The 22,151-nt window shown below is 37.1% G+C and overlaps 1 protein-coding gene across 2 annotated transcripts; it reads right to left on the reverse strand.

Moving 5' to 3' along the window:
• Positions 1-618: 618 nt before the first annotated feature.
• antxr1d (ANTXR cell adhesion molecule 1d) lies at positions 619-21,793 on the reverse strand. 2 transcript variants are annotated; one of them, XM_052571875.1, is made up of 18 exons: positions 21,460-21,789; positions 18,812-18,883; positions 18,645-18,716; positions 18,461-18,542; positions 18,268-18,298; positions 18,094-18,167; positions 17,907-17,975; positions 17,718-17,798; positions 16,733-16,793; positions 13,545-13,643; positions 13,282-13,351; positions 9,780-9,858; positions 9,331-9,426; positions 8,435-8,473; positions 7,538-7,636; positions 6,881-7,048; positions 6,652-6,732; positions 619-1,614 (listed from the first exon to the last, which is right to left on the reverse strand). In XM_052571875.1, exons 1-18 carry the CDS (start codon positions 21,606-21,608, stop codon positions 1,357-1,359), a joined length of 1,680 nt encoding a protein of 559 aa, XP_052427835.1. In that variant the 5' UTR covers positions 21,609-21,789; the 3' UTR covers positions 619-1,356. The 2 variants fall into 2 exon arrangements, 1 of the variants encoding a protein (XP_052427835.1); XR_008156345.1 differs by lacking the exons at positions 619-1,614; positions 6,652-6,732; positions 6,881-7,048; positions 7,538-7,636 and adding an exon at positions 9,573-9,591 and having other exon boundaries at positions 21,460-21,793.
• Between the last annotated feature and the right edge of the window lie 358 nt (positions 21,794-22,151).

Consider the following 22,151-nt stretch of genomic DNA (forward strand, 5'->3'; position numbering starts at 1 on the left):
CTGAAAAAAGTATTGTATGGAAAAATAAATGCAAAAAAATATTTGCCTGCACAACTGTTTGGAACATTGATAATTCTAATAATAAATCAGCATATTAGAATGATTTCTTAAGGATCATGTAACACTTTATACTGGAGTAATGTCTGATGGAAATTCAGCCTTGCATAAGATAAATAAATTATATTTTAAAGGATATTAAAATAGACCATACATATTTTATTGTAGTAACATTTTACAAGATTACTGTTTTTTGTTCTGTATTTTTGATCAAATAAATGCAGCCTTGATGAGCAGAAGCGAATTCTTTAAAAAAAAAAATACATTACAAGTTTTATTGATCCTAAACTTTTGACCAGAAGTGTTTTTGATCAAATAAATGCAGCCTTGATGAACAGAAGAGACTTCTTTAAAGAAATACATCACAAGTCTTATTGATCCCAAATTTTTTACCGGAAGTGTGTATGTGTGTGTCTATATATATATATATATATAAGGAACTGGTTGAAATGTAAATTAAAGCAGAGCAAATAGGCTTGAATGAAGATGAAACCCTAAGCTTGTGCACATTTCACTGTCTGTCAGTGGCTGACATGGTTAATAAAGCTTGTTCAACTCAAGTTCAAACTGAATACTTTATTATTAATCCTTGCTTTTATACATATACATAGAATGGGGATAATGTTGTTATCATTCTCATATTAATAAAGAGAGAGAAAATATTATATAAAACAAAAATAAGACAATGGGATTTTTGTCAATTTAAAAGAACACATAGAGTCCAACCCATTAACATTTTATAACATGAATATTAACCTGCTGTATAGGACTACTATTAACTACCATGATCCAAAAAGCAAAACACAAAATATATTACATAAAATATCATGCTGAGTGTCCTGTACCAGTTGTCATTTTATATTCAAGTGCCTACCAGGAACCCAAGGCTTAATAAATTATTGGTTTGTACTGCTCTGCAGTCACAACACATCTGATTTCCTTTTTTTTTAAAAGATGTGACCTATTAAATTATGATACAAATTAAAACAGGGCATAATGTATACCATATTTCAGCTCTAACCTACCTACAAATTAACATCATGCAAAATGTGATATACAAATACCAAAAGTCAACATTCAAAGTGCCTTAAAAACCATTCATTTGCATGTGTAATAATTTCATACATCACTGCAGACCCTCTTTCAGTGCCTGTGTTTATAATAAGAACAAATCACATTTCATTCACTCCAAATAAGCAAGCTCATCAATCTGAAACTGTGGGAAACCAGTGGCTTTGGCAAATATCACGAATCTGAAGGCAGAGATTTTAGGGTAGCTGTGAAGGCCCTCCATTGTTCTCAATGCCTGTTCCTAGGGCAGGGCGGGGGTCTTGAAGGAGGGGGTCCGCGGGGGCCTAGGGGTGCCCGGGCTGGTGGAGGTCCTGGGGGTGAGCGGTTGATGGAGGGTCCTCGGGATGGTGGTCTTTTGGGCGGAGGTCGCATGAGTGGCTGATGGTCTGGAGGGGGCGGTGGAGGTGGAGGTGGAGGTGGACAGTTGCTGCGTGGCGGTGACCTTGGCTCCTCTGCTTTCACCCGAGTAAAGTTGATGCATCGCCCCTGTGGAAACAGGACAGATGGCGGGATCACTGTCAGTTCAAAGCTGAAACTACATTGCTATCAGTAGCTATAACTTCTGGGGATAAAACATAACCCATGCTCTTTATATATTTTGTATGGACAAGTTGTATTTTTAACCCCAGAGGTGACAAGTTCACTGCGAAATGCGTGGGATTCAAAAACAAAAGCTCAGTACAGCTGATCCTAGGCTGCGTTCTCTTGCTAGCTTTCACTCGAAATGCCCAGGAGATGAACCCACAGCACTTGAGACATCCAGAAACTCAGCTGTCAACTGCAATTCTGTCCCTAAAATCATGGGGGTGGGGTTGAAGAGTTGCAGCGCTGCGCTTAAGGAAGAATAGCTATTTGTGAAAACGGTGTTGGAACAAGGGGCTGGTCTCTGAGAAAGAACGTACATTCTTCAAGATGAAGTGTTTCATTGTTGTCAGCCAGGCTGATCGTTCAGGAGGAATCGTCAGAGAGGGTTCGGACTGACCAAAGCCATTCAAAACTCACTTTACGCTTCATTAGGTGCAAAAAATGAAAACTGTGGATGACTCGGGATCCACTACAACACCCACTTTTGACAGGGCTTAATAAAAGTAATGTATTCATATGCAAGTGCTTGAATGAAGGGAAAGCTCTCAATCTTTTTCTGTCAAACAGTATACTTGGCTACAAAAAATAAAACATTTAGAAATTGAAGTGATAAACAAACTGCTTGAACTTTTAAACAGCATTTCATTGCATAATTTCATAAAGCAAAGGTTCAAGTACAAGAGAAGTCTAGTTCTTATATTCTAATATAGCTCTTGGTTATTTTCTATTAATGTAAGTAAATCAAGGGTTTGGTGTCGTAAGATAATTTTTTTTTTTTAAGAATTATTCTGCTCACCAAGTCTGCATTTATTTGATCAAAACTACAATTGAAATGTAAAATAAAAATTATATTTTATTATGTTTTCAAATGTATTTTATTCCTTTGATGGCAAGGCTGAATTTTCAGCAGCCATTACTTCAGTGTCACATGATCCTTTGGAAAAGTTTTTAATATGATGATTTTGTGCTATTTGTGATATTATTATCAATGCTGAAAATTGTTGTGATGCTTAACATTTTCTGGAAACCATGATACATTCTTTTCAGGTTTCTTCAATGAATGGGAAGCTCAATAGAACAGCATTTATTTTGAATAAAAATCTTTTGTAATATTTTAAAAGTACTGTCACTTTTGATTAATTTAACCTGTTCTTGCTGAATTAGAATATTAATTTATTTAAAATAAAATAAAGTAAAGTAAAATACCGCCCCTTAAATGTTGTAATTTTAATACAGAGCATGATACTAATATATTTAACAAAATAGATAACAAATAAATAACTGATGAACAATCAAATATAAGCTTAACATGGCAGCCATGGCTAATTAGGCTCTAGAACCACCACAGCAATTGTTACTATCACCTTCAACAAAAAAGCACAGCGTGAACTAATATGTGTCCCACTCTGATCTAGCTGAACTCCATTTAGATTACTTTCACTCGAGTGGAAAGGAGAGCGTTTAAGGGGGGAGTCAGTCTCTGTCATGCTGTTTGAGCGCTTGTCAGACAAACAGATGGACGGTGTAAAGGCCACTAGCGAAACTGTCACAGGAGAGATTCCCTCCTTTTTGTTCGACGGTCTGAAGGTCCGAGAGGATATTACTTTTTATTATGTAGTGATTAAGGGTGGAGTCAATTCACTGAGTTTGCAGGAGTGATTTGCATAAATATGAAACAGATGTAAAGAAGGTCTACATGTAATGTGTCCGTTTTCTAATATCGTTGTCTTATTGTTATATCTAATATTGTTGTATTTGTTGCAGCTGTTCAGTAGATCCTTATACAAACACAACCTTGCTAGTGGCCCCAAGGTAATTTGAGTTCGAGATCCCTGATGTAAAGCCTGTTGAATCTTGTAGCCTGCTGGGGGCCATCCACAGTAGTTAAAACACCATATGGACAGATTTCTCTTCCCCACTCCATCCACCCACATCTGCACAGTATTCATGAGTCTCTTTTCTCATTCAGCCCATATGCTCACCCTTGTGCAGGCCTGTTGCTGTACTGCTCTCCAAATTGTCCTTTTCGCCGCACATGACTAGCAAAATGATGACTTTGCCCCACAGCCAGACAGACATGAATCAATCACCACCACCCCCCACCAACCTGACAATAGCCCACCCCAATAAAACTCAGCCCCCCTTTAGCCCAATGGGCCCCATGTCACATTATGGGGCTCTCTGTTTAATAAGCTGTTAAATCAGACCACCAAGCATCGGTTACGTGAGGGTTAGACACAAGCGCAGAGAGGGAAATCCCTGAGAACAATCAGAGGAGCATGTCATTCACTTTGACTCATAAATTATGTTAAAAAGCCACTTCCTTCTGTTGACCAGAGTCAGAACTTTTACATCTCTGTGGGTCATTAGGAAAAACAAAAACAGTCTCTATTCCACAGAGTTTCTTTGTGTGAAATGAAGGTGGCACTCAGACATGAGGGGGAAGATACTAAGCATTGGAGGTGAAGCTTGTAAACTGGCCAGACAAAGACTTTCAACAACAAGAGCTTCTTTCTTTACATATCACTTATAAGTCAGCAATAAAGCAAGGCTGTCACCTCTGCATCACAATGTGTGCACTGAGGGCTATGGGTAAAGGGTTTGACCCAGGACTCATCCACATTAACTCATTAGCACAGGTCATACATGTTAATGTTTAACATTCATTCAAAATATAAGATGCCAATGCGACACTGTTCAGTTTACTTGAATTTATAATATAACAACACTAATATTTCTTAACTAATAAAATGTCTGGAGAGACAGAAGCTGATGAAAACAATAGGAAAAAAGTCAGAAATAATAACCAGATTTGCACTTCCTGGAGAAAAATAGTGTTTAGTAGATGACAAAAGACTGCTGTTGATGTTTTATGTAAATCTAGGTTTCAGGGATTGGTTACAAAGAAGTTACCCCACAGGAAAGAAAAATCGAAAGTGAGCTCTCTTTAACATCTTGAATATTTCTCATAGACAGAAATAAGGTGACTTTAAGATAGAATGGAGATTTTTGCTTGAGTCTACTGCTTGTCAAACGTGTCTCCCGAGACAAAAACTCAAACACTTTTACAATGGTCTCCTTTAAACTTTAAAAGAGATCTCAACAGCATGTGCTCAGATGTTTCCTCAAGTCTAAAGACTGGTGGTCTCAAATTTGTCTCCTTTAAAGTTTTAGAAGAGATCTCAAGAACATCACACATTGTGCTCAGATTTTTTTCCCTGAGCTACAGACACTAGATCTCTTGTATTTAAAACCTCAAACTAAACGTTCAAATTAATATTTACATTAAACAGTTCATGTTTAATTAACTGCAGAAGTTCAATACTTATGCTTGGGGTTTAGAACGTATTAAATCATGAAATATGCATTATAAAGGGAGAAGGATGGGAACAGAACAACCCTTAACCAGTGTGTTTGAAGAATATCAGTACATTGCTGCTTGGCAAGCAATATAATGCTGTTTGTTTAGTCTGTTTAGTTGCAGTCCATCTTTGAACTCTACAAGACCAGAACTATATACTTAAGAGGCCCTTTGGTAGGAATAGATACAGAGAAAAAGACAAAGAGGATACAGAGATGGAGGAGACCGTGAATCAGTCGGATAGGAAATGCAAAGAAAGATGAGTTATAAAGAGAAAAATGTGGACTGATATTGAAATGAAGCTGTCTATAGCTGAGCAGAGGTCTTGTTTGGGAACAGCAAGTTGTTTGTGGGTTTCTGCTGTCTAGGCATCGTGCTGCAGGTGGGCATGAAACACACAACTACACCCCAAATCTCCCTGAATAGCACAGCTGTTTCCACCCAAGCCCTGGCCTAACCAGCACCTTCTAAAGCTCGTGCAAAGTACACTGAGCAGCTGGACACTGGCAGTGCCTTAGACAAGCGCCCCATTATGGAGCATGAAGAATAAAACCAAAGTAAATCAGTAAATCCATCTACAGTGTATAGGGAGCTATAGCCTGCCCATGTCAATGGGATCATACTGTACAGTCTGTGACACTGCGGCCCACATGAAAGATGCCTTTCATAGACACACAGATGTGTTGCCATGACACAGCTTGTGTGGATGGAATAATGCAGGGTGCAGAGAGCAGGGCTCAGACACTGAGGGACGTCTCTTACAAAAGGCACAAGAGAATGAGAGACTGTGCTCAGCCACACTACTGCTCCATGAGAGGAGGAATTAAAGGCAGCATAATTAGACTGCTATTTCCTGTCCCGGCTACTGAGCATGCTTAGAAAGGGTGGGAATATCACAACAGCTGTGTTCCAAAAACGAGTGAGCGGCCTTGCTTCCTTCTATGGGAGCACCCAATAAGCGCAAATTTATACAGAACCCACACATTTTGGATTAAATATTCAAATGTAACTACAATTTAACGATATTTAATCATATTTTTGAATGAAGTCTCTTATGCTTACCATTGTTGAATTTTATCACAGTAAAAACAATTTTAAAATACACAATGTGATGATTGTGCACAAGAAATATTTCTTATTATTTCTTATTATTCAAATTTATTACTGAAAACAGTGCTGCTAAAAATATTTACTCAATCTTTTAGGATTATTTAATGGATAGAAAGTAGGCATTCTTTGGAACACTGTAAATAACTTTACAGCTACTTTTTTTAATGCATCCTTAATTAATACATTTATTATTAATAATAATAAAAAAAAAAACTCTGATACAACAATATATTAAGGTAATTTCTATTACACATAAAGACTTTTCCTATCACAGAACAACACAATTTGGAGCTGGATTCAGTCTTAGAAAAATTCAATTTTTCAAAAAATAAATAAGGTAAACAAAGGAACTATGAAAACAGAATTGCTATAATATTCAAGCACAAATATGCATCAGGTCTCTATTATGAGGAGGAATATTAATCTGTATTGGAATATCTGTTGCTTTAATGTGCTCATGGTTGTACCTGATCTCCGGGCTGAGGTCTCATGAGTGACACTTGGTTGTATCCTCGGCGGAAAAGGGCCCACAAAGCATCCAGTTTCCCCTAAGACACATAGAACTACTTTTTGAATACTTTGACTTCAAAATCTCAACTTTTGTACTTTTTAAAGTGCCTCTTTCTACATCTAACTGATACTTCAAAGCTAATCTAGGGAATACAGATTATTTCATATACAAAAAAAGTCATATACCTGAATAGGACTGTACCACTTTCTGTGATGGGCAGATCTGCGTCCATAAGGATTTCTGAGTTTGGGTTCATAAGGCTCATATTCGTCTTCAGGCATTTTCACTACAGCATTCTTTGGCTTCTCCAGTTTAGCTCCTTCCTCCGTGGAGCCCTTGTTCCCCCAACGCACCTAAAGACCACAGAAACACAGTCCAGTTATAACCCACACAGTCTATAGAAAAATGATCGTTTTCACATGTAAACAATATAGTGCTTGCATGTCTCGACGATCCTGGGAAATGGCGTCTGGACGCTTAATGCAAGCTTAACACTCCTATTTTTACATAGTGCACTTAACAAGTAATAGGCACTGTAATTGTGAAAAAGGTGTGTATTTTTGCAAAGTACAACAATGTACATGTCCAATATTGCTACCTTTGCAAATAACAGGAGTAAATCTACAGGCGTCAGCATGTCTGATGATGTCACATGATCTGGTTTTGGCACCAGGCAGAGAGGGAGCATTTAAGGTCACAGTGATGTGTTCTAGTGCCTTGAGGGTTCATAACATCATTCGTCATGTGTGGCCTTCATCCCCCTGTAGCTTGTGTTAACCTATGATCAACACACCCTATATAAAGCTGAAACACACACTTGTGTACAAGCATACATGCATCACCTCCATTCTTTTGATTCCACCGACTCCTCTTCCTCCATAGTAGGATGCATCTACTGTAGGCCATTTCTTTTTGGGCATGCCATCTTCATCATCGGACTCCTGTTGAGCACACAAAACTTACATATACTGTATCACAGTTCTAATAATTAGCATAAAAGGACTATGCTTAAACATTATGTTGAAAACAACACTTTATTTTGTTTAAATTTTCTACAGCATACTCAACTAATTAGTTTACACAGATAGAATAAACACAAAGACACGGTCGAATAATGTTAGCTGCAAAAGTAGCGACCGCATTGTGTCTCCAAATCAAAGGGAAGCGTTAGAGACAGAGTGCCTTGTTTGCGTTCACAGTGTTAAGAAGCACAGATGCACACTCTAAAGCCATTTCCACAAAGCTCTTTTATTTCCCATCAGCCTCAGTGACTGCTTGCCTTTGACCTCTGGGAACAAAGCAAACACAAGAGGATCATTATGAGCCCTTTTGCTTGAATTTTGCTATTCAGTCATCCTATGGTTGAGGCTGTGGTCCCCGCTGTGTGGACTTTTACTGCTCACTTGTCTTTATTTAAATGACTGTGGCGTAGAAAATGTCCTTAAATGGTGACGGACAGTTTTGCAAAGTTTTGCAAAGCAGTTGCACTCATAGCTAGAGGCTGATATTGGCAGCATTGGGGAATGCAGTTTACAAGGAATGATGCCATTTCTTGGCGATGCTGGGTTCAGCTTCTGAAAGTTATGCATTTTATCGTGTGTAATCTGTTTTCTTTGTGCCCCGATTCATATCTTAATGTCCATGGTTCGTTTGGGTGCATGGTTGTGCCTAAATCCACAAACACACACACACATACACAAACATAGGCACAAAATGAGGTTAGAGGAAGTTTGACTCACAGGCTCTGGAGGAGGGGGTGGAGGCACCTCCTTGATGACCTGAAAGAAAAATAATTCCCAGGGAAAGAATGTAATCTAAGGTAAGAGCAATACAGTATAAATATTTCTACTATAAATAGTACAGTATAAAGTATTAAAGCATAAAAGCAATATATTGCATATAGCACTGGGAAAAGGTACAAAAATCATTGTTTGAGTGTGTGAATAACACAAATAAGTACATGTTTTATTTAAAAAAATATATTATTATTATACAGACATTTTTAAATCATTGTGTGAATTTCACAAATAAAGATTTATAATAAATACAAAAACAACAGTAATATTATTATTATTATACAGAAATTGCTCAATGATTTCTTGCACAAATAAATGCATGATTTATAGATAATAATAATAATAATAATAATAATAATAATAATAATGTACTGACATTGTTTAATCCTTGTTTATTTGTGTATGGTGATGATATTATTATTATTATACTAACATTGTTAAATCAGTGAGTGAGCGAATGACAAATAAACATAATTTATAACAACTACAAAAATAACATGATTATTATTATGATAGTGTTAAATTATTGTTTGAATTAATATAATATAATATAATATAATATAATATAATATAATATAATATAATATAATATAATAGTAACATTTTTAAATCATTGTGTGTGAATGACACAAATTAAAATGATTTGTAACAACAACAACAACAATAATTCATTATTATTATTACACGTTTCAAAGCTTTGGTTAAATAATGTGATGTTTAATTGAAATAATTTTTTAAAATAATGTAATTGAAATAATTAACTCAATTAAAGTTAAATGCCTTAAATATATTCTGAGGTCACTTGTTAATTGTGTATAGCTTCAGCCTTTAGGACGTACCACTGTACAGCACAGAGGCCAGAACCACCACATCAGCAGCAGTCCCAGCAACAGGAAAACAGCCAGTAAAGAGATGAGCAGGATGGTCCCATCATACTGCACTCAGAGACATGCACAAATAAATCTTCATGAGTATTTGCTGGTATAACACAAATCAACATGCAGGTAAGGAGATTGAAGAAGAGATCAACTGGCTACTCCAAGCAATGGAACTAATCTTCTCACTGCTAATTTGAACTTACGTGACAAAAGCAGACTCCTCTGATGAAAGAAAGCAGAGGAGACCTCAGAAGAGAAAAAGAAAGAGTAAGAGAAAAGAGGGGAAAAACTAAATAGTAGAAGACAGCAAACAACAATGTCGAACAGACATTCAGAGAGGCTGAATCACTGTCATAGCCCAATCCACCATTCATGTTTTTACATGCAGAAAGGAACAAAGATGTACTTACACATTCAGTAGTGGTGATGTGCACTGAGCTTGTGATGTAGGACAAACCCTCATTCATGCTAACCTGCAGATATATCACCCTGTAACACACACACACACACACACACAAAACACTTCAATAACACCTGCTGAAAAGGAATATTCATTGCATTCCTCAGATGGACATGTGCGAGCTTGTAATGTGGCTATTATTAAAGCCATTAAGATCAGCATTTTCTTGTTACAATTTGTGATCTGGAGCCTGAATGACTTCTATTGCATTCCTCTTTGATGGATAACAACACCAACCCTCAAAGACCAGCATGCTGAAAGCATGTAGGCACAGGAACTTGACCGATAAGTCTTATCTAAGGTAGAACTATGCATACTATACATTTTTAACATTTGGTTTTATATGCAGCCTTTCAAACAATGATTTCTGTTTAGGCTTCAACTGAGATCTGTTAAACATTTCAAATGCTTCTCAAAGTCCCAATGAGACTCAGTGGGAATCAAATGAAGACTTTTGCTTAATTCCATTGCTTTTTGGGTTTTTCATCCAATAAAAGGCCTTTATTTGTTGGATCTTGAGCTGTGTCCTTGATGACCTGAAAAAGTGTTAGAATAGATCTAAGCATCTCTTCTAAATGATCTAAATGTTTCATACTGGAATCAAATTTGCTTGGATATCACATTCTGCATTCATTCTTCATGCTCACCAAAGATGCATTTCGCCATTTCTACATCTTCTATTTTAATAAATAGTAAATTAGTCATGTGATGGCAAAGCTGAATATTTAGTAGCCATTGCTCCAGCCTTCCAGTGTTCTGCATAAATTATGCTAATATGCTGATCTGGTGTTTAAAAAAACTTTAATATTCTATCAATGTTGGATGTGATTGGACAGTGGATTCTGATGAACCGAATTTTCTGAAAGAACAGCATATATTTGAAATATTATTCATTTGTAATGTTATAAATGTATTTACTGTCACTTTATCAATTTAACGCATCCTTGGAGAGTAAAAGTATTATCTATTTAAAAAAAAAATCTTACTGACCTCAAACTTTTGAATGATAATGTAAATATGTATAAAAAGATGCTGTTAATAGTTCTAAGTAATGGATTTTAAAATGGATAAGATCTTGAGACGAGAAAGACATGAAAAAGCAGGGTTTGTCATGTGACTGATAACATTCTGTGAAGACATGCTTATGGACATCAAAACTGACAATGTGTCCATTTCCCCCGACAACTTTCTCAAAATTGTCTTTGAACATTAGGGATCTACCATGATGACTGGCTCTACCATGGGCATTCAGAGTGCTTGTATGTTGGAAAATTTCCCAGCTTTCTTGATTTAATCGACCACTCTTCTTCTGCTTTGTTGGGAGAGAAGACTGAGCTGAAAATAAGTTACTGAAGGGGTATTGCCCCGTCTCCTCTCTGTCGGTCCTACACACCCCTTCCAGTGCCATTCTGTTGGCAGGATGGGGGATGGGCTGAAAGAGGGCACAACAGGATAACAGGGGGTTGAGTGGAGGGGGGTCCAGTGACAGATCCATCTCATTTTCCATCAATCAGGAAGCGGCTGGCTCTTTTTGAGCACATCTTCAGGAGGCCACTCAGTCACCACGCGTTTAGATGACAGCACTGACAGCTTCGTCTCACAAGATGTGGATACAGAGGAGGAAAGAGGGCAGACTTTGCCCCAAAATCGCCTTTTCTCACCCCTCAAAAATGTATGAACATAACTCACATGGTCTTTTACAATCGGGTCGTACAGACATCACTTGACTTAATGGTTGGTCTTATTAAACCACAACATCAAAGTTTGCCTAACAGGATGGCATTTTTAATTTTAAATAACTCTCCATTGACTAATTAGCCAGAATCATTCCCCCCCTCTCGTATCTGGATTATGATGGAATGTTTCATCTCTGTTTTTCCCTTATATGAATGCTTACCATTCTGGCTGACTTTTGAGAGACCTAGACACTAATCTATTTCAATAATCACTAAATCCATATCCAGACATGGCACTGCTGTTATAATGAAATATTTTCATTCCTATCTAAAAACTAAAATTATTTTAAAAAAATTGTATTTGAAATAATTTACATATTATATGTAAAAACCTAAATTTATTTTAGAAATATTGCTTTGGCAAATAACTGAGATTAAATGAGATGAAATTAGTTGAATTTGTAATGAAATGTACTAACAAATATATATAAAAATAAATAGAAATATAAAAAAATGACAAAGCAGATAATTACTAAAACAAGAATGAAAAAAAACCCCACCTATAATAGTTTATAAATAATACTAAAATAACACTGGTTCTATTAGGGGTCGCCAGCCACAGTGGATAATCCAAATATTTACATTGCATAATCCACATATTTCACATGTTTACATGTCTGGCATATTTCACTCCAGATTATTGCACAAGTTCACTAAATAAATGAATAAATATATGAGCTAGAAATATTGATTTTATATCTAAAAAATGTAATGCCTGAATATTATCATAACACTGTCACTAATAAAAGGAAGAGTTCATTATATTCAGTAATAAAAATACTTAAGTGTTTAATCAATAAATCAGAGTGAAATGAAAATAGTGCTGGTTTCAGTTACCGGATGAGCTGATTAATAAAAAGTATTATATTATTAAGAAATCTTACTAAGAATATTAAGAAACATCTGATTGCTGGATGGCACAGTTGACCAGTCAGAGAGATTTGATTAATAAAAATACTATGTATTCTACATTCTTGGACAGCATTATTATTAATCCAGAACTGGGGATTTTGATTATATCCAATAACAAATAATGCTAAGAACACATTACTCAATCCAAAGGTTCGAAATGAATGGAAAGTGCTGAATATTGATATATTAACACCAGCTGTTTTTGTGTCACATTGGCAAATGCAACGCAATACAGTGCACAGTGATGTAGGCTGATCCAGAGTTGAAAAACAGCCCTCTTTTGCTTAAGGTGTCATGAGAGGCTTCTTCATTGGCATCTCAAAGAATCTTCCTGACAAGAACAAGACAGATGAAATCCTCAAGGTGTCTACAGCCGGCGGAACACATAATTATTCAGAGGGCTTGCAGAGAAATGATCTGCCAGCAGCAGCTCATTTGTTGTAGAAGGCCTGGCAAGTAACCTGTAGTGAGTCTCCGGGGCTCTGCTCTGGCTGATGTGGATACGAGCGGCTCTGTATTTCACTGTCTGTTCTTTTCTCTCTCAACTCAGAAAACCACCAGAGCCCTGGGCTAACATGCACACTCACTGGGAACTTTTCACACAGGTCAAGCCCATGGTGACTAATCTCTCAGAGAGGCTAATTATACTCTCTTCTTGGGCTTTTTACACCACATGCCTGTTGTCTCGACGTATTAGGGTGCGTGAAGATTGACTGATAAGAATAATTCCAAATGACATTGACCCTAATTTTTCAAGGGTACCAATGCATTAAGCTATAAAGTGGCAGGATGAAGTGCACCTACTTTCCAGCCTCATTTATGATTGGTGCAGGGCAAAGAAGGAGCGTATCTTCAACACTGACAGGTCTTTCATCTAAAAAATGAATTGTGTGGAAAAAAAAATAAGATACATTTTCCTCAATAATTATAATTTAGATCTACTCTCAGGTTAAATACTTCATTATTACTATAGCAGAAATGGTCATTTACATAATAAAAGAATGTTACATACATTATTTAGAAGAATGCAATATTAAAAGTACTGTTTATAAAATAATGTTACTTACTGACTGTAGCTGTGTCATTCACTTTGAAGCTGCACAGAACCTGACTGATGTTTCTGGCATGCAAAAATCCATTTCCCCTCACAACCACTTGGAAAGAATCTTAAAGAAACACAAACCAGAAGTATAATAACAAACATTTAGCAAGTCCTTTTACTGCATAGTGAAAAGCATATTTTTTTTCTTCCAGAAAAAAAATGTAACCAAAAATTTCATAAATAAATATTGTTTTCATGTACTATTTATACTGATTTTTTGTTTTTTTAAATAAGAAAAAAATGCCTCCATAGGCAAACCCGTTATTTAAGATCTTTGTCTCATGTAGACTTCTTCCAAAAAAAAAGGCATACTCTGAAATTATAAAGTGTGCTGAGCCAGAGGGCATGTTTTCTTCTTTTTTTTCCACCCTTAACCTTTCAGGAACGCTCAGCTCAACTGGGCAAATGCATATGCTCCAGTGGTGCTAATAATAAAAGCGAAGAGGTTTGCAAATCTCTTGCTGGAGGTGCTGCGTTGGTGGCCGACAACGCTGTCTGCCTGACCTTTGAGACCCCCCGGGCGATGCTGTAGACCCTATGACGGCTGCTAAGCAGCATATGTTAGAGAGAAAAACATGCTCACTTAGAAGCTGTCTCAGCGGGAGTCAAAGGATGCAGAATGGATGTGACCTTACTCATGGCACTGCGCAGACCAGTGTGCATTTGAGGGAGATATGAGTGGATTTGTACTGAGCCTGCCGTTCATCTCTGAATAATGCTACACCTTCAGAAAATGCTTTGGTTGTAAACCTTTAACATTTAAGTGTGTAAAGTTCACAAGATGAAAAACATTCTGTGTAGTGTGCTATCAGGGCGAGACAGTTGTATGGAAAGGTCAGGAGAATATCACTGCTCTGAGAAATAACACTATACTGTAAGTCTCGGTTCTCTTCTTCAGTATCACACCAGCATTTGAAGCTTCAAATCCTGAATATAGAAGATTTCCTCTTTTAGCTTTAATAAGTAAACACCTATAAAAGCCAATGTAATTTGCCATTCAAAGCTAATTGTAAATTTTTTTAAAAAGAGGAATATTTATTACATTATAACTATAGTTGCAATGTAATAGAAATACCAAGAGCTGTATCCCATATTTTGTCACATGCGAGAAATGTTGACTCGGTTCAGTTCATTAGTTGTCGCCTGGATGAAAGCAGATCTAAATGCAAGCAAGAGGTTAACTGTAAAAAATGAAAAGACTTTAAGCAGACTAAATGACTTGCCTAGCCCAGCATACAACACCAGAGAGAAGTCTGTTGTTTCAATGTAATATTGAGTTATTCTCAGTTAAAAAATATGCGGTTTAAAAAAAGCAATGTATGCATGGATGAATTGCATACATAAGATAAGATCAATAACAGGCATTTATAAAATGTGAGTTTTAAAGATTTTCATTTTCATTTGATTCAAACTTGTAGGAATCAAAGACAAATGTATTCTTTGGAAAAACATGAAATGATGATTCAATCACAATAAGACCAGAAGTGCGCATTTACAATTTAAACTGTATCAATGTTGATGTTTTCCTTTAATTAATATATGTTTGCAAGACCTGGCGAATAATGAAAAGGCTGATCATGGGAACTTTTGAGCCAAAACAAATTCTCTGCATGTCTCTTGTCTCATCATGGATCTACCAAAACAAATTCCACTCCCATCCGAACCAATTAACCTGTCATTTCCTCTCTAATTATACTAATCCCGTCTGCCATGCAGAAGCCCCTCTGCACCCCACCCCTGCATCTAAATTTGCCCAGCTCTCTTGCTCATGCCTGCTTAATGTGACGTCCATACAGCTGAAATGGCTAATTCCATTTAATTTTGGAGGCCGGGCATCAACATCCATGTCCTTTTCTTCCCTCGTTACTGTCAGACATGGTGTGTCGGGTTCTGACAGGACAGCGCAAGGGTAAAAAGGTCAACACTGGCTTGGCAGCGGGCACCGCTGGCAGCGAGATGGTGGGCAGGGGCTGGTAAGCTGTCGGCTCGCACCCGTTGTGCTGCACGGGAGAGCTGACGCTTCCCATCCACACCTGAGAGCTTGATGGTTGGGCTGTTTAGAGCAGAGGTGCCACGTCCGAACATGGACACTTCAATCACAGCCAAAACTGGGGGATGGGGTGCAGAGGAACCACAAGGGTTAATCAAAGCAACAACTGCTGTCATGTTTGATGGCTGGGCCTCTTCTCAGAACGGAGAGTGATGGCCTGTTTGCAGGCTGCATGGGCTGGTCACTTCTCATCAGTTTGATCGCTGAGACTGTCAGGCACTGACATTGATTGCATTGTATGGACAAATAAAGACATTTTCAAAATATCATCTTCTTTGTTCCCAAGAAAAAGCGACCCAACATAGGAATTTACACTTCTAGGTGAACTATCATTTTAAATCTAATTTAATGCAAAATAATGATAATGATATGAATTATTTCTATTTAAATAAGTTCTTAAAATAATATATCTTAGTGCCAAACTGCAGGAGTATTGTTATTTTAACCACCATAGTTTGGCAGTGGTCACTGCATGCCCCCTCTCTCTCTCCCTCTGTGTGCTTCAGGGTTTGATGTCCCATTACTTGACAGAGAACTTATTGTTGGGAATGCTCAAGTGAAATTAGAGAGCTGTTTTTTGCCTGGCTGGTTCTTCCTGGCCTAGTTTGCCACATCGGATCTGTTGTCTAGCTGAGGTGCTGCAGAATAACTGCACTGCATTTCTGCTCCGCCTTTACCAGCGAAATGCCCATTTGTTTAATTGGCTGCTGCTCAGCAGACAGGCCTGCCACATTGAGCACTGGTGTGTAGACCAGAGAGGATGGATGTGGCTTGACATGACCTTATTAGCTTGCACTTACTGCGCGAGAGTGCACTTACAGCGCCGTCTCCTTGGTGATGCAAAAAGGCGGATTAGCTCTGCCCAGACATGATCAATTTGAATTTTCTGGTGAGTGCAAGAGAGCACAACTCACAAGCGTCCATTAAACCGCCCAGGGCTTTCACACAATTAGCATAGCTTTTTGTTTACTATGGTGTGCACATTGACTTTTCATATTCTTTTAAAAGCAGACAGATTTAGCGTAAAAATCATGGTGTTATTTACATTTATTTTCAAATTATTACAAAAACATTAACATGGCGAGAGTTGAGATGACTCTTACCACCAGCACAAACATTGGATGGCTCAGCTGCTAAAATCTCAATGCAGGATTTCTTGATGATCTGCAAAGAAAAAATTTATGTCAGAGTGCTTTGTACTCAGAATACAGAGACTTTTTACAGGAGCAATTGCATTATGCAACCAAGTTCACTCAGACTGAACTATTCACTTGTAATGCAGTAATGCACTCTCTTTTGGATGCTGCAACTCATCTAAATTGTTATGCTTTTAAATCTCTTCTTAAAAGCAGCACAATCTCCTATATCTCCCAATTGCAACATCTTGCAATGTGACTTTAAGTCTCACAATGTGACTTTAAGTCTCACAATGTGACAATGTGATCACATACGGCATTTTTATCCCATAGTGAAACTTTATTTCTCACAATCTGACTTTTTATCTTACAATGTGTGTTTACATATAACAAAGTGACATATCTCACAATAAGACTTTTTTTTATCTTGCAATATCAATTTATATCTCACAATGTGTCTTTATATCTCAAATGTGACTATATCTTGCAATGTAAATTCATATCTCAGTTATGACTTTATATCCCACAATGTTAATTTAGATTTTCCAATGTGACTTTATATCCTGCAATGTGCCTATATCTTGAATGTAACTTTTTGCAATGGGACTCTATATCTCAGAACATGACTGTATATCTTACAGTGTGATTTTAAACTGAGAAATACAACTTTATTTCTCATTTTAAACTTTCACAATTTATTATTTTTACTTTCTATTCTTTTATTCCATCCCAGTAAATATCAGACTCCAAATGGGTTAAAAAGATGGCATCCATGTTTGTCGTTTTACAGATGCAAGATGCCAACAATCACAATTTTTAGAGTGACTCCTGTCTTTTGTGCACACGGAGAGATAATTAAGGCGATTCAGCCCCTCGTTTAAATCCAGCTGTTGCTTCCAAAACTTTAACTTTATACGTAACCAAGGACAGAGAGATAAACAGAGAAACTTACGGAGTCTATCATTCCTTCAAGGGCCTGGAATCCGCCAGTTACAGGGAACACATGCTCTATGGTGTCTGCAATTGTGGCCAGCTAAACAAGTAATACAATACAGGTTTACAGAGACATCTCCAGTACAGAAATCATGGATAAATCTGAGATGGTACTAAATCAATTAATTGTGCAGTGGTACTGTGTTACCTGTGTCTGATCGAAGTCTTTTACACCCACACAGTATACAATGGCTCCCAAAGACCGAGCTCTCTGCGCCTGTTCATAGACAGGCAACAAACAGTCAGTCCTATCACAGATTAAATGCCACTGTCAATTACACATCTGCCAGAGAACATGCCACATCCATTGCGACATCACTGGCTTGTGTACTTGCCTCTTGTTGTGCCGAGACAAACTGAGAGTCATTTAGCTCCCCATCAGTCAATGCTATGATCACACTGGCTGTCCCTGTGAAATAAACAACATAAACATCTCATTGAGCCTTGATTTTCTCAGAACAAAAGCAGAAGTGTGAATGAATCGCATGGTTATTCAGGGTGACAGTTACCATAATTTTCTTGATATATCTGCTCATTTGCCTGCAGTTTAAAAGCAGATGTTTACAGCATTAATGCAGGAATTTTAACCATAGTATAATTAAAAGACTACAGTGATCAGTAAGGTGTGTTACGGGAGTAAGTAAGGTGATTCAATGATTGATTTAAATTGGCTCATTTGATTCATTAAGAATTAAAAGTTACCTCTTTCAGTCCAAAATTCATAAATGTATCACCTCCGGGGATCTCTCTCTTCAAAATATTTAAGCCTCTGGTAATTTCATTTCTGAAATACAGATGATGGAGGAAAGGCATTGCAATGGAGAAAAACAATATGTGTATTTCTGTGCAACATTAATATTGTTTTGGATGCTGATGTGTGTGATACCGGTTCTCCGTGAGTTTCATAAGCGTTTTTCCATGAGTTGAGAAGACAATGAAGGACATCCGTAACATTGGGCTGTAAAAAAAAAAAAAAACACAATTCAAATATTACTTCTGAAAGGTATAACAGTATGTATGTACAGTAGTAGAGCAAAACTAAAGCAACTTTACCTTATAAATTTCTCTGCAAGATGCTCCACAAAGGAGTAGATTTCAATCCAGTGGTTTTTGATGCTTCCTGATCTATAACAAAATCAAACATACTGAAAAACTGCATGCTTCAAAGAGTCAAAGGATACTGTATCTTCTGTGCATTATAATGGCTGCCTTAAACACAATTACACAACAATTACCATCTCTTCATACACTATCTGAGAGTAGCAGGTCCTTGAGTACTCTATAAAATGCGCACATGGCAATTAATTACAGGCCCCAAAGCATTCCCAACAAGGCCTAATTGCCTTTGTGCCAGATGAATCTGCCTCCTAGCAGAGAGCAACACCTCTTCCTCCTGGAGCCAGTCATTTGAATGGGAACAGATGGCAATGGGTTAGTGTAACAGGTTGGGATCCAAAATAGAATTGGCATCTACATCAGCATCAAAAAAGGCTCACAGCACCATCTCTGACAGGGGGTCAGGAAACATAAAACTGGACGTGTGGATCTAGCAGTAACATCAGCAATCAATGCTATATGTTAATGCTAATGCTAATGTTATTAGTATTGATATACAGTATTATCAATACACAGTATTGATATACTGTGGTTCCAAAATTTACATTAGGGCCACACTTGTAAAAATAAATAAATAAATAATATCTCAAATTGGTGTATGCAGCTGCATTAGATTATAGAATATGAAACCAATTGCACAAGAAAGTTTCAGCAACAGTAGTCAGCTTAAAAAAATACATATAGGCTACTGTTCAAAATGAAGAAGAAGAAAAAAATGGAATCTTTCTGGCTTTCAAATGTTTGTGAAACATATCCATACTTAATCAGATGAACTAGAGTTGCTTATTACTCTGCACCTGTTTGTACAAAAGGGGATTTGGTTTCATATCCTAATGCATCCAAATAATCTTAAGACCAACTGCTTTAAAAAGTAAAATGGAAACAAAAGGTAGTTCATTCAAGGTCTAGCATAATGTGTTTGCAGATGACATACATTTGATATTTTGTTATACAATGAAATGACATTCAGACATTTTAAGTGTGGTTTAGTGTCTAAATACTTTTTAGGGCCACTGAAATAAGTCATTAACTTTCAGTACACTGTTCTGGTATGCAGCAGTCTAGAATAACAAGACTGTTATGGTTTCCTTTGATGTAGCTTGATCCTGGCTTTATCTCTTCCTTCGAACTAACATCAATCTTCAGCAAACCACTGACTCAGAATATTGTTATATTAAGAAAATTCTAAAAGAAGCTGTAAATTAAAAGGGGTCACATAAAGTGGCATAAAACTAGTTCTCGTTCCACTGATAATCAAAGGTATTTTCTCTCTGAAAAGCAATGGAGCGGCTTTTCTTTTCAAAACTCTCTGAACCGATGGCCTGATATTTACAATTAGTGTAGGGTCACTGAGTGGCATTTAAGGCCTCGAAAATTCAGCCAGAACCATTCAGCTGATTAAAAGTGTGGAAGTGTGGCAAAAGCCTGATGATGCATGCAATCCCTTAGGTCTCTAAAGGCATTCAGAAAACTTTCAAACAGAAGAGCGAACTGTGAAGTGTAACTAATATGCATTCGCACTCCAAAAGGGTTATGGCTAAACCCCAAATGTTGTACTGTAATAGATCTTTAACTGGATTCCTTCAGATTTAATATAGATTTAAATGAGCAAAATGATTGTCTAAACTGTACAGGCATTGCTACTGTATGTTGCTCTTGAGCTTTACTTTATATTTGACTAAAATCTGATGACCTCAAAAACTCTTATAACTTATAACGATCTCTAGCATGCTCCAGCATGTTTAAGCTTGTTTGGGTATTCACAACTCCAAGGTGCTGCAGAATTCTGAGTACTAGGATGCCACTTATGCTCACTGAGAGCTCATTACACACTTAAATATAAATAACTATTTGCAAACATTACATGTTCCACATAACTGCAGGCAGTTGTTTACAGTTGCAAGAAAAAAAATACAGTATATGTATTTTTATTTATCTTGACACACCCTATTTTTTACTTAATTTTTTATAAATTGATATTTGTATATCTAATAGTGCATGCATGCTCTTGTAATGTGCTCTTGTCTCTATTTGCCTTTTATGACTGAGACGCCCCTGAGATAATGATGGACAAATGTGCATGAGAACTGCACCAGGTGAGAGAAGATCATGCTTGTTAAAGCATCGCCTGAGGCAAAGAGTCCTGTCCTCCTATCTACCGCGTCTAAAGCCATTTAACACCAGACAACAACTTCAGGAATCCACCATCAGAAAAACTATAAGCAGTATTGTGTGTTAATTCTGTAGAGATAGTCAATGGTTCTTTGTTTAAATGGTTAGGAATTTTTCTCGAATTTCATGTCAGTGCATCCAGCCATATGCACCCTTGTCTGCTCTCCTTTGGGAATAGCTCTTTTCCCACAATATTTCGCCGGACGTTTTCTGATAGAATATGCCAAGAAATGACTATATAAATTTCAAAATATTAATTCATTGTTTCATGTTAAAGCATTTGAACCAATGGTATTCTGTTATTCTGCTGTCTAAGCGAATGACTGTTGTTATAATAGAAGTGCACGCGCGTCTGAGGGCGTCAGAGTCGTCTGAGAGGAGAACAAGATGCCATAAATATGAAGGCCACTTACTTGTCGAGGACAAAATACAAATCGAAAGCACCTTGACAAGACCTCTTCTCGTCCTCAAAATTAGGCTCAGCTTCTCCAGTATGAAGACTGGGCATCAAAATCACTAAAATACCCACAACAAGACTCATGTGAATCAGTGAACGTGCCATTTCATATTCTCTCCAAAAGCACTGGGATAAAATTGCATTTCATATTACTCCTGCAGAAAAGGTGAGCAACTGTTTTCCATGAAATTTATTCCTCAAAAAAGATATTGAATGCCTTGTCACAGTGTTATATCCCGCTGTCATCGGAGTCTGCTTCCAAAACACTAAGCTCCTCCTCAAGGAGAAGTGTTTGGAGGGGCGACCACAGACCGGACGGCGAGCAGGCAGCCAACAGCTACTGAAACTTCCTCTTTCCGGCAGAGAGAGAATTTTGGCTTCAACCAAATTCCTTAAATTATATTTGATATCATGTTAATAAAATTCTAAGCATTATAAATAACGAGTAAAGTGAAAATTTTTTGAAGATATATATTTTTTCAGAAATAAAGTATCCTAATCAAATAATCACTAAAAACACTTTAACCGGTTGAACAGACATACCAAAAAAATATACATTTTATAAATTAAATATTTTCTCTTTAAAAGTCAACCCAAGTTAGACTACATAAACGTTTACATATTTGGAGAATCGTCACAAAATCTAAA

The sequence above is a fragment of the Carassius gibelio genome, chromosome B13, assembly GCF_023724105.1.
Source record: "Carassius gibelio isolate Cgi1373 ecotype wild population from Czech Republic chromosome B13, carGib1.2-hapl.c, whole genome shotgun sequence".
In the NCBI taxonomy this organism is placed as follows: Eukaryota; Metazoa; Chordata; class Actinopteri; order Cypriniformes; family Cyprinidae; genus Carassius; species Carassius gibelio.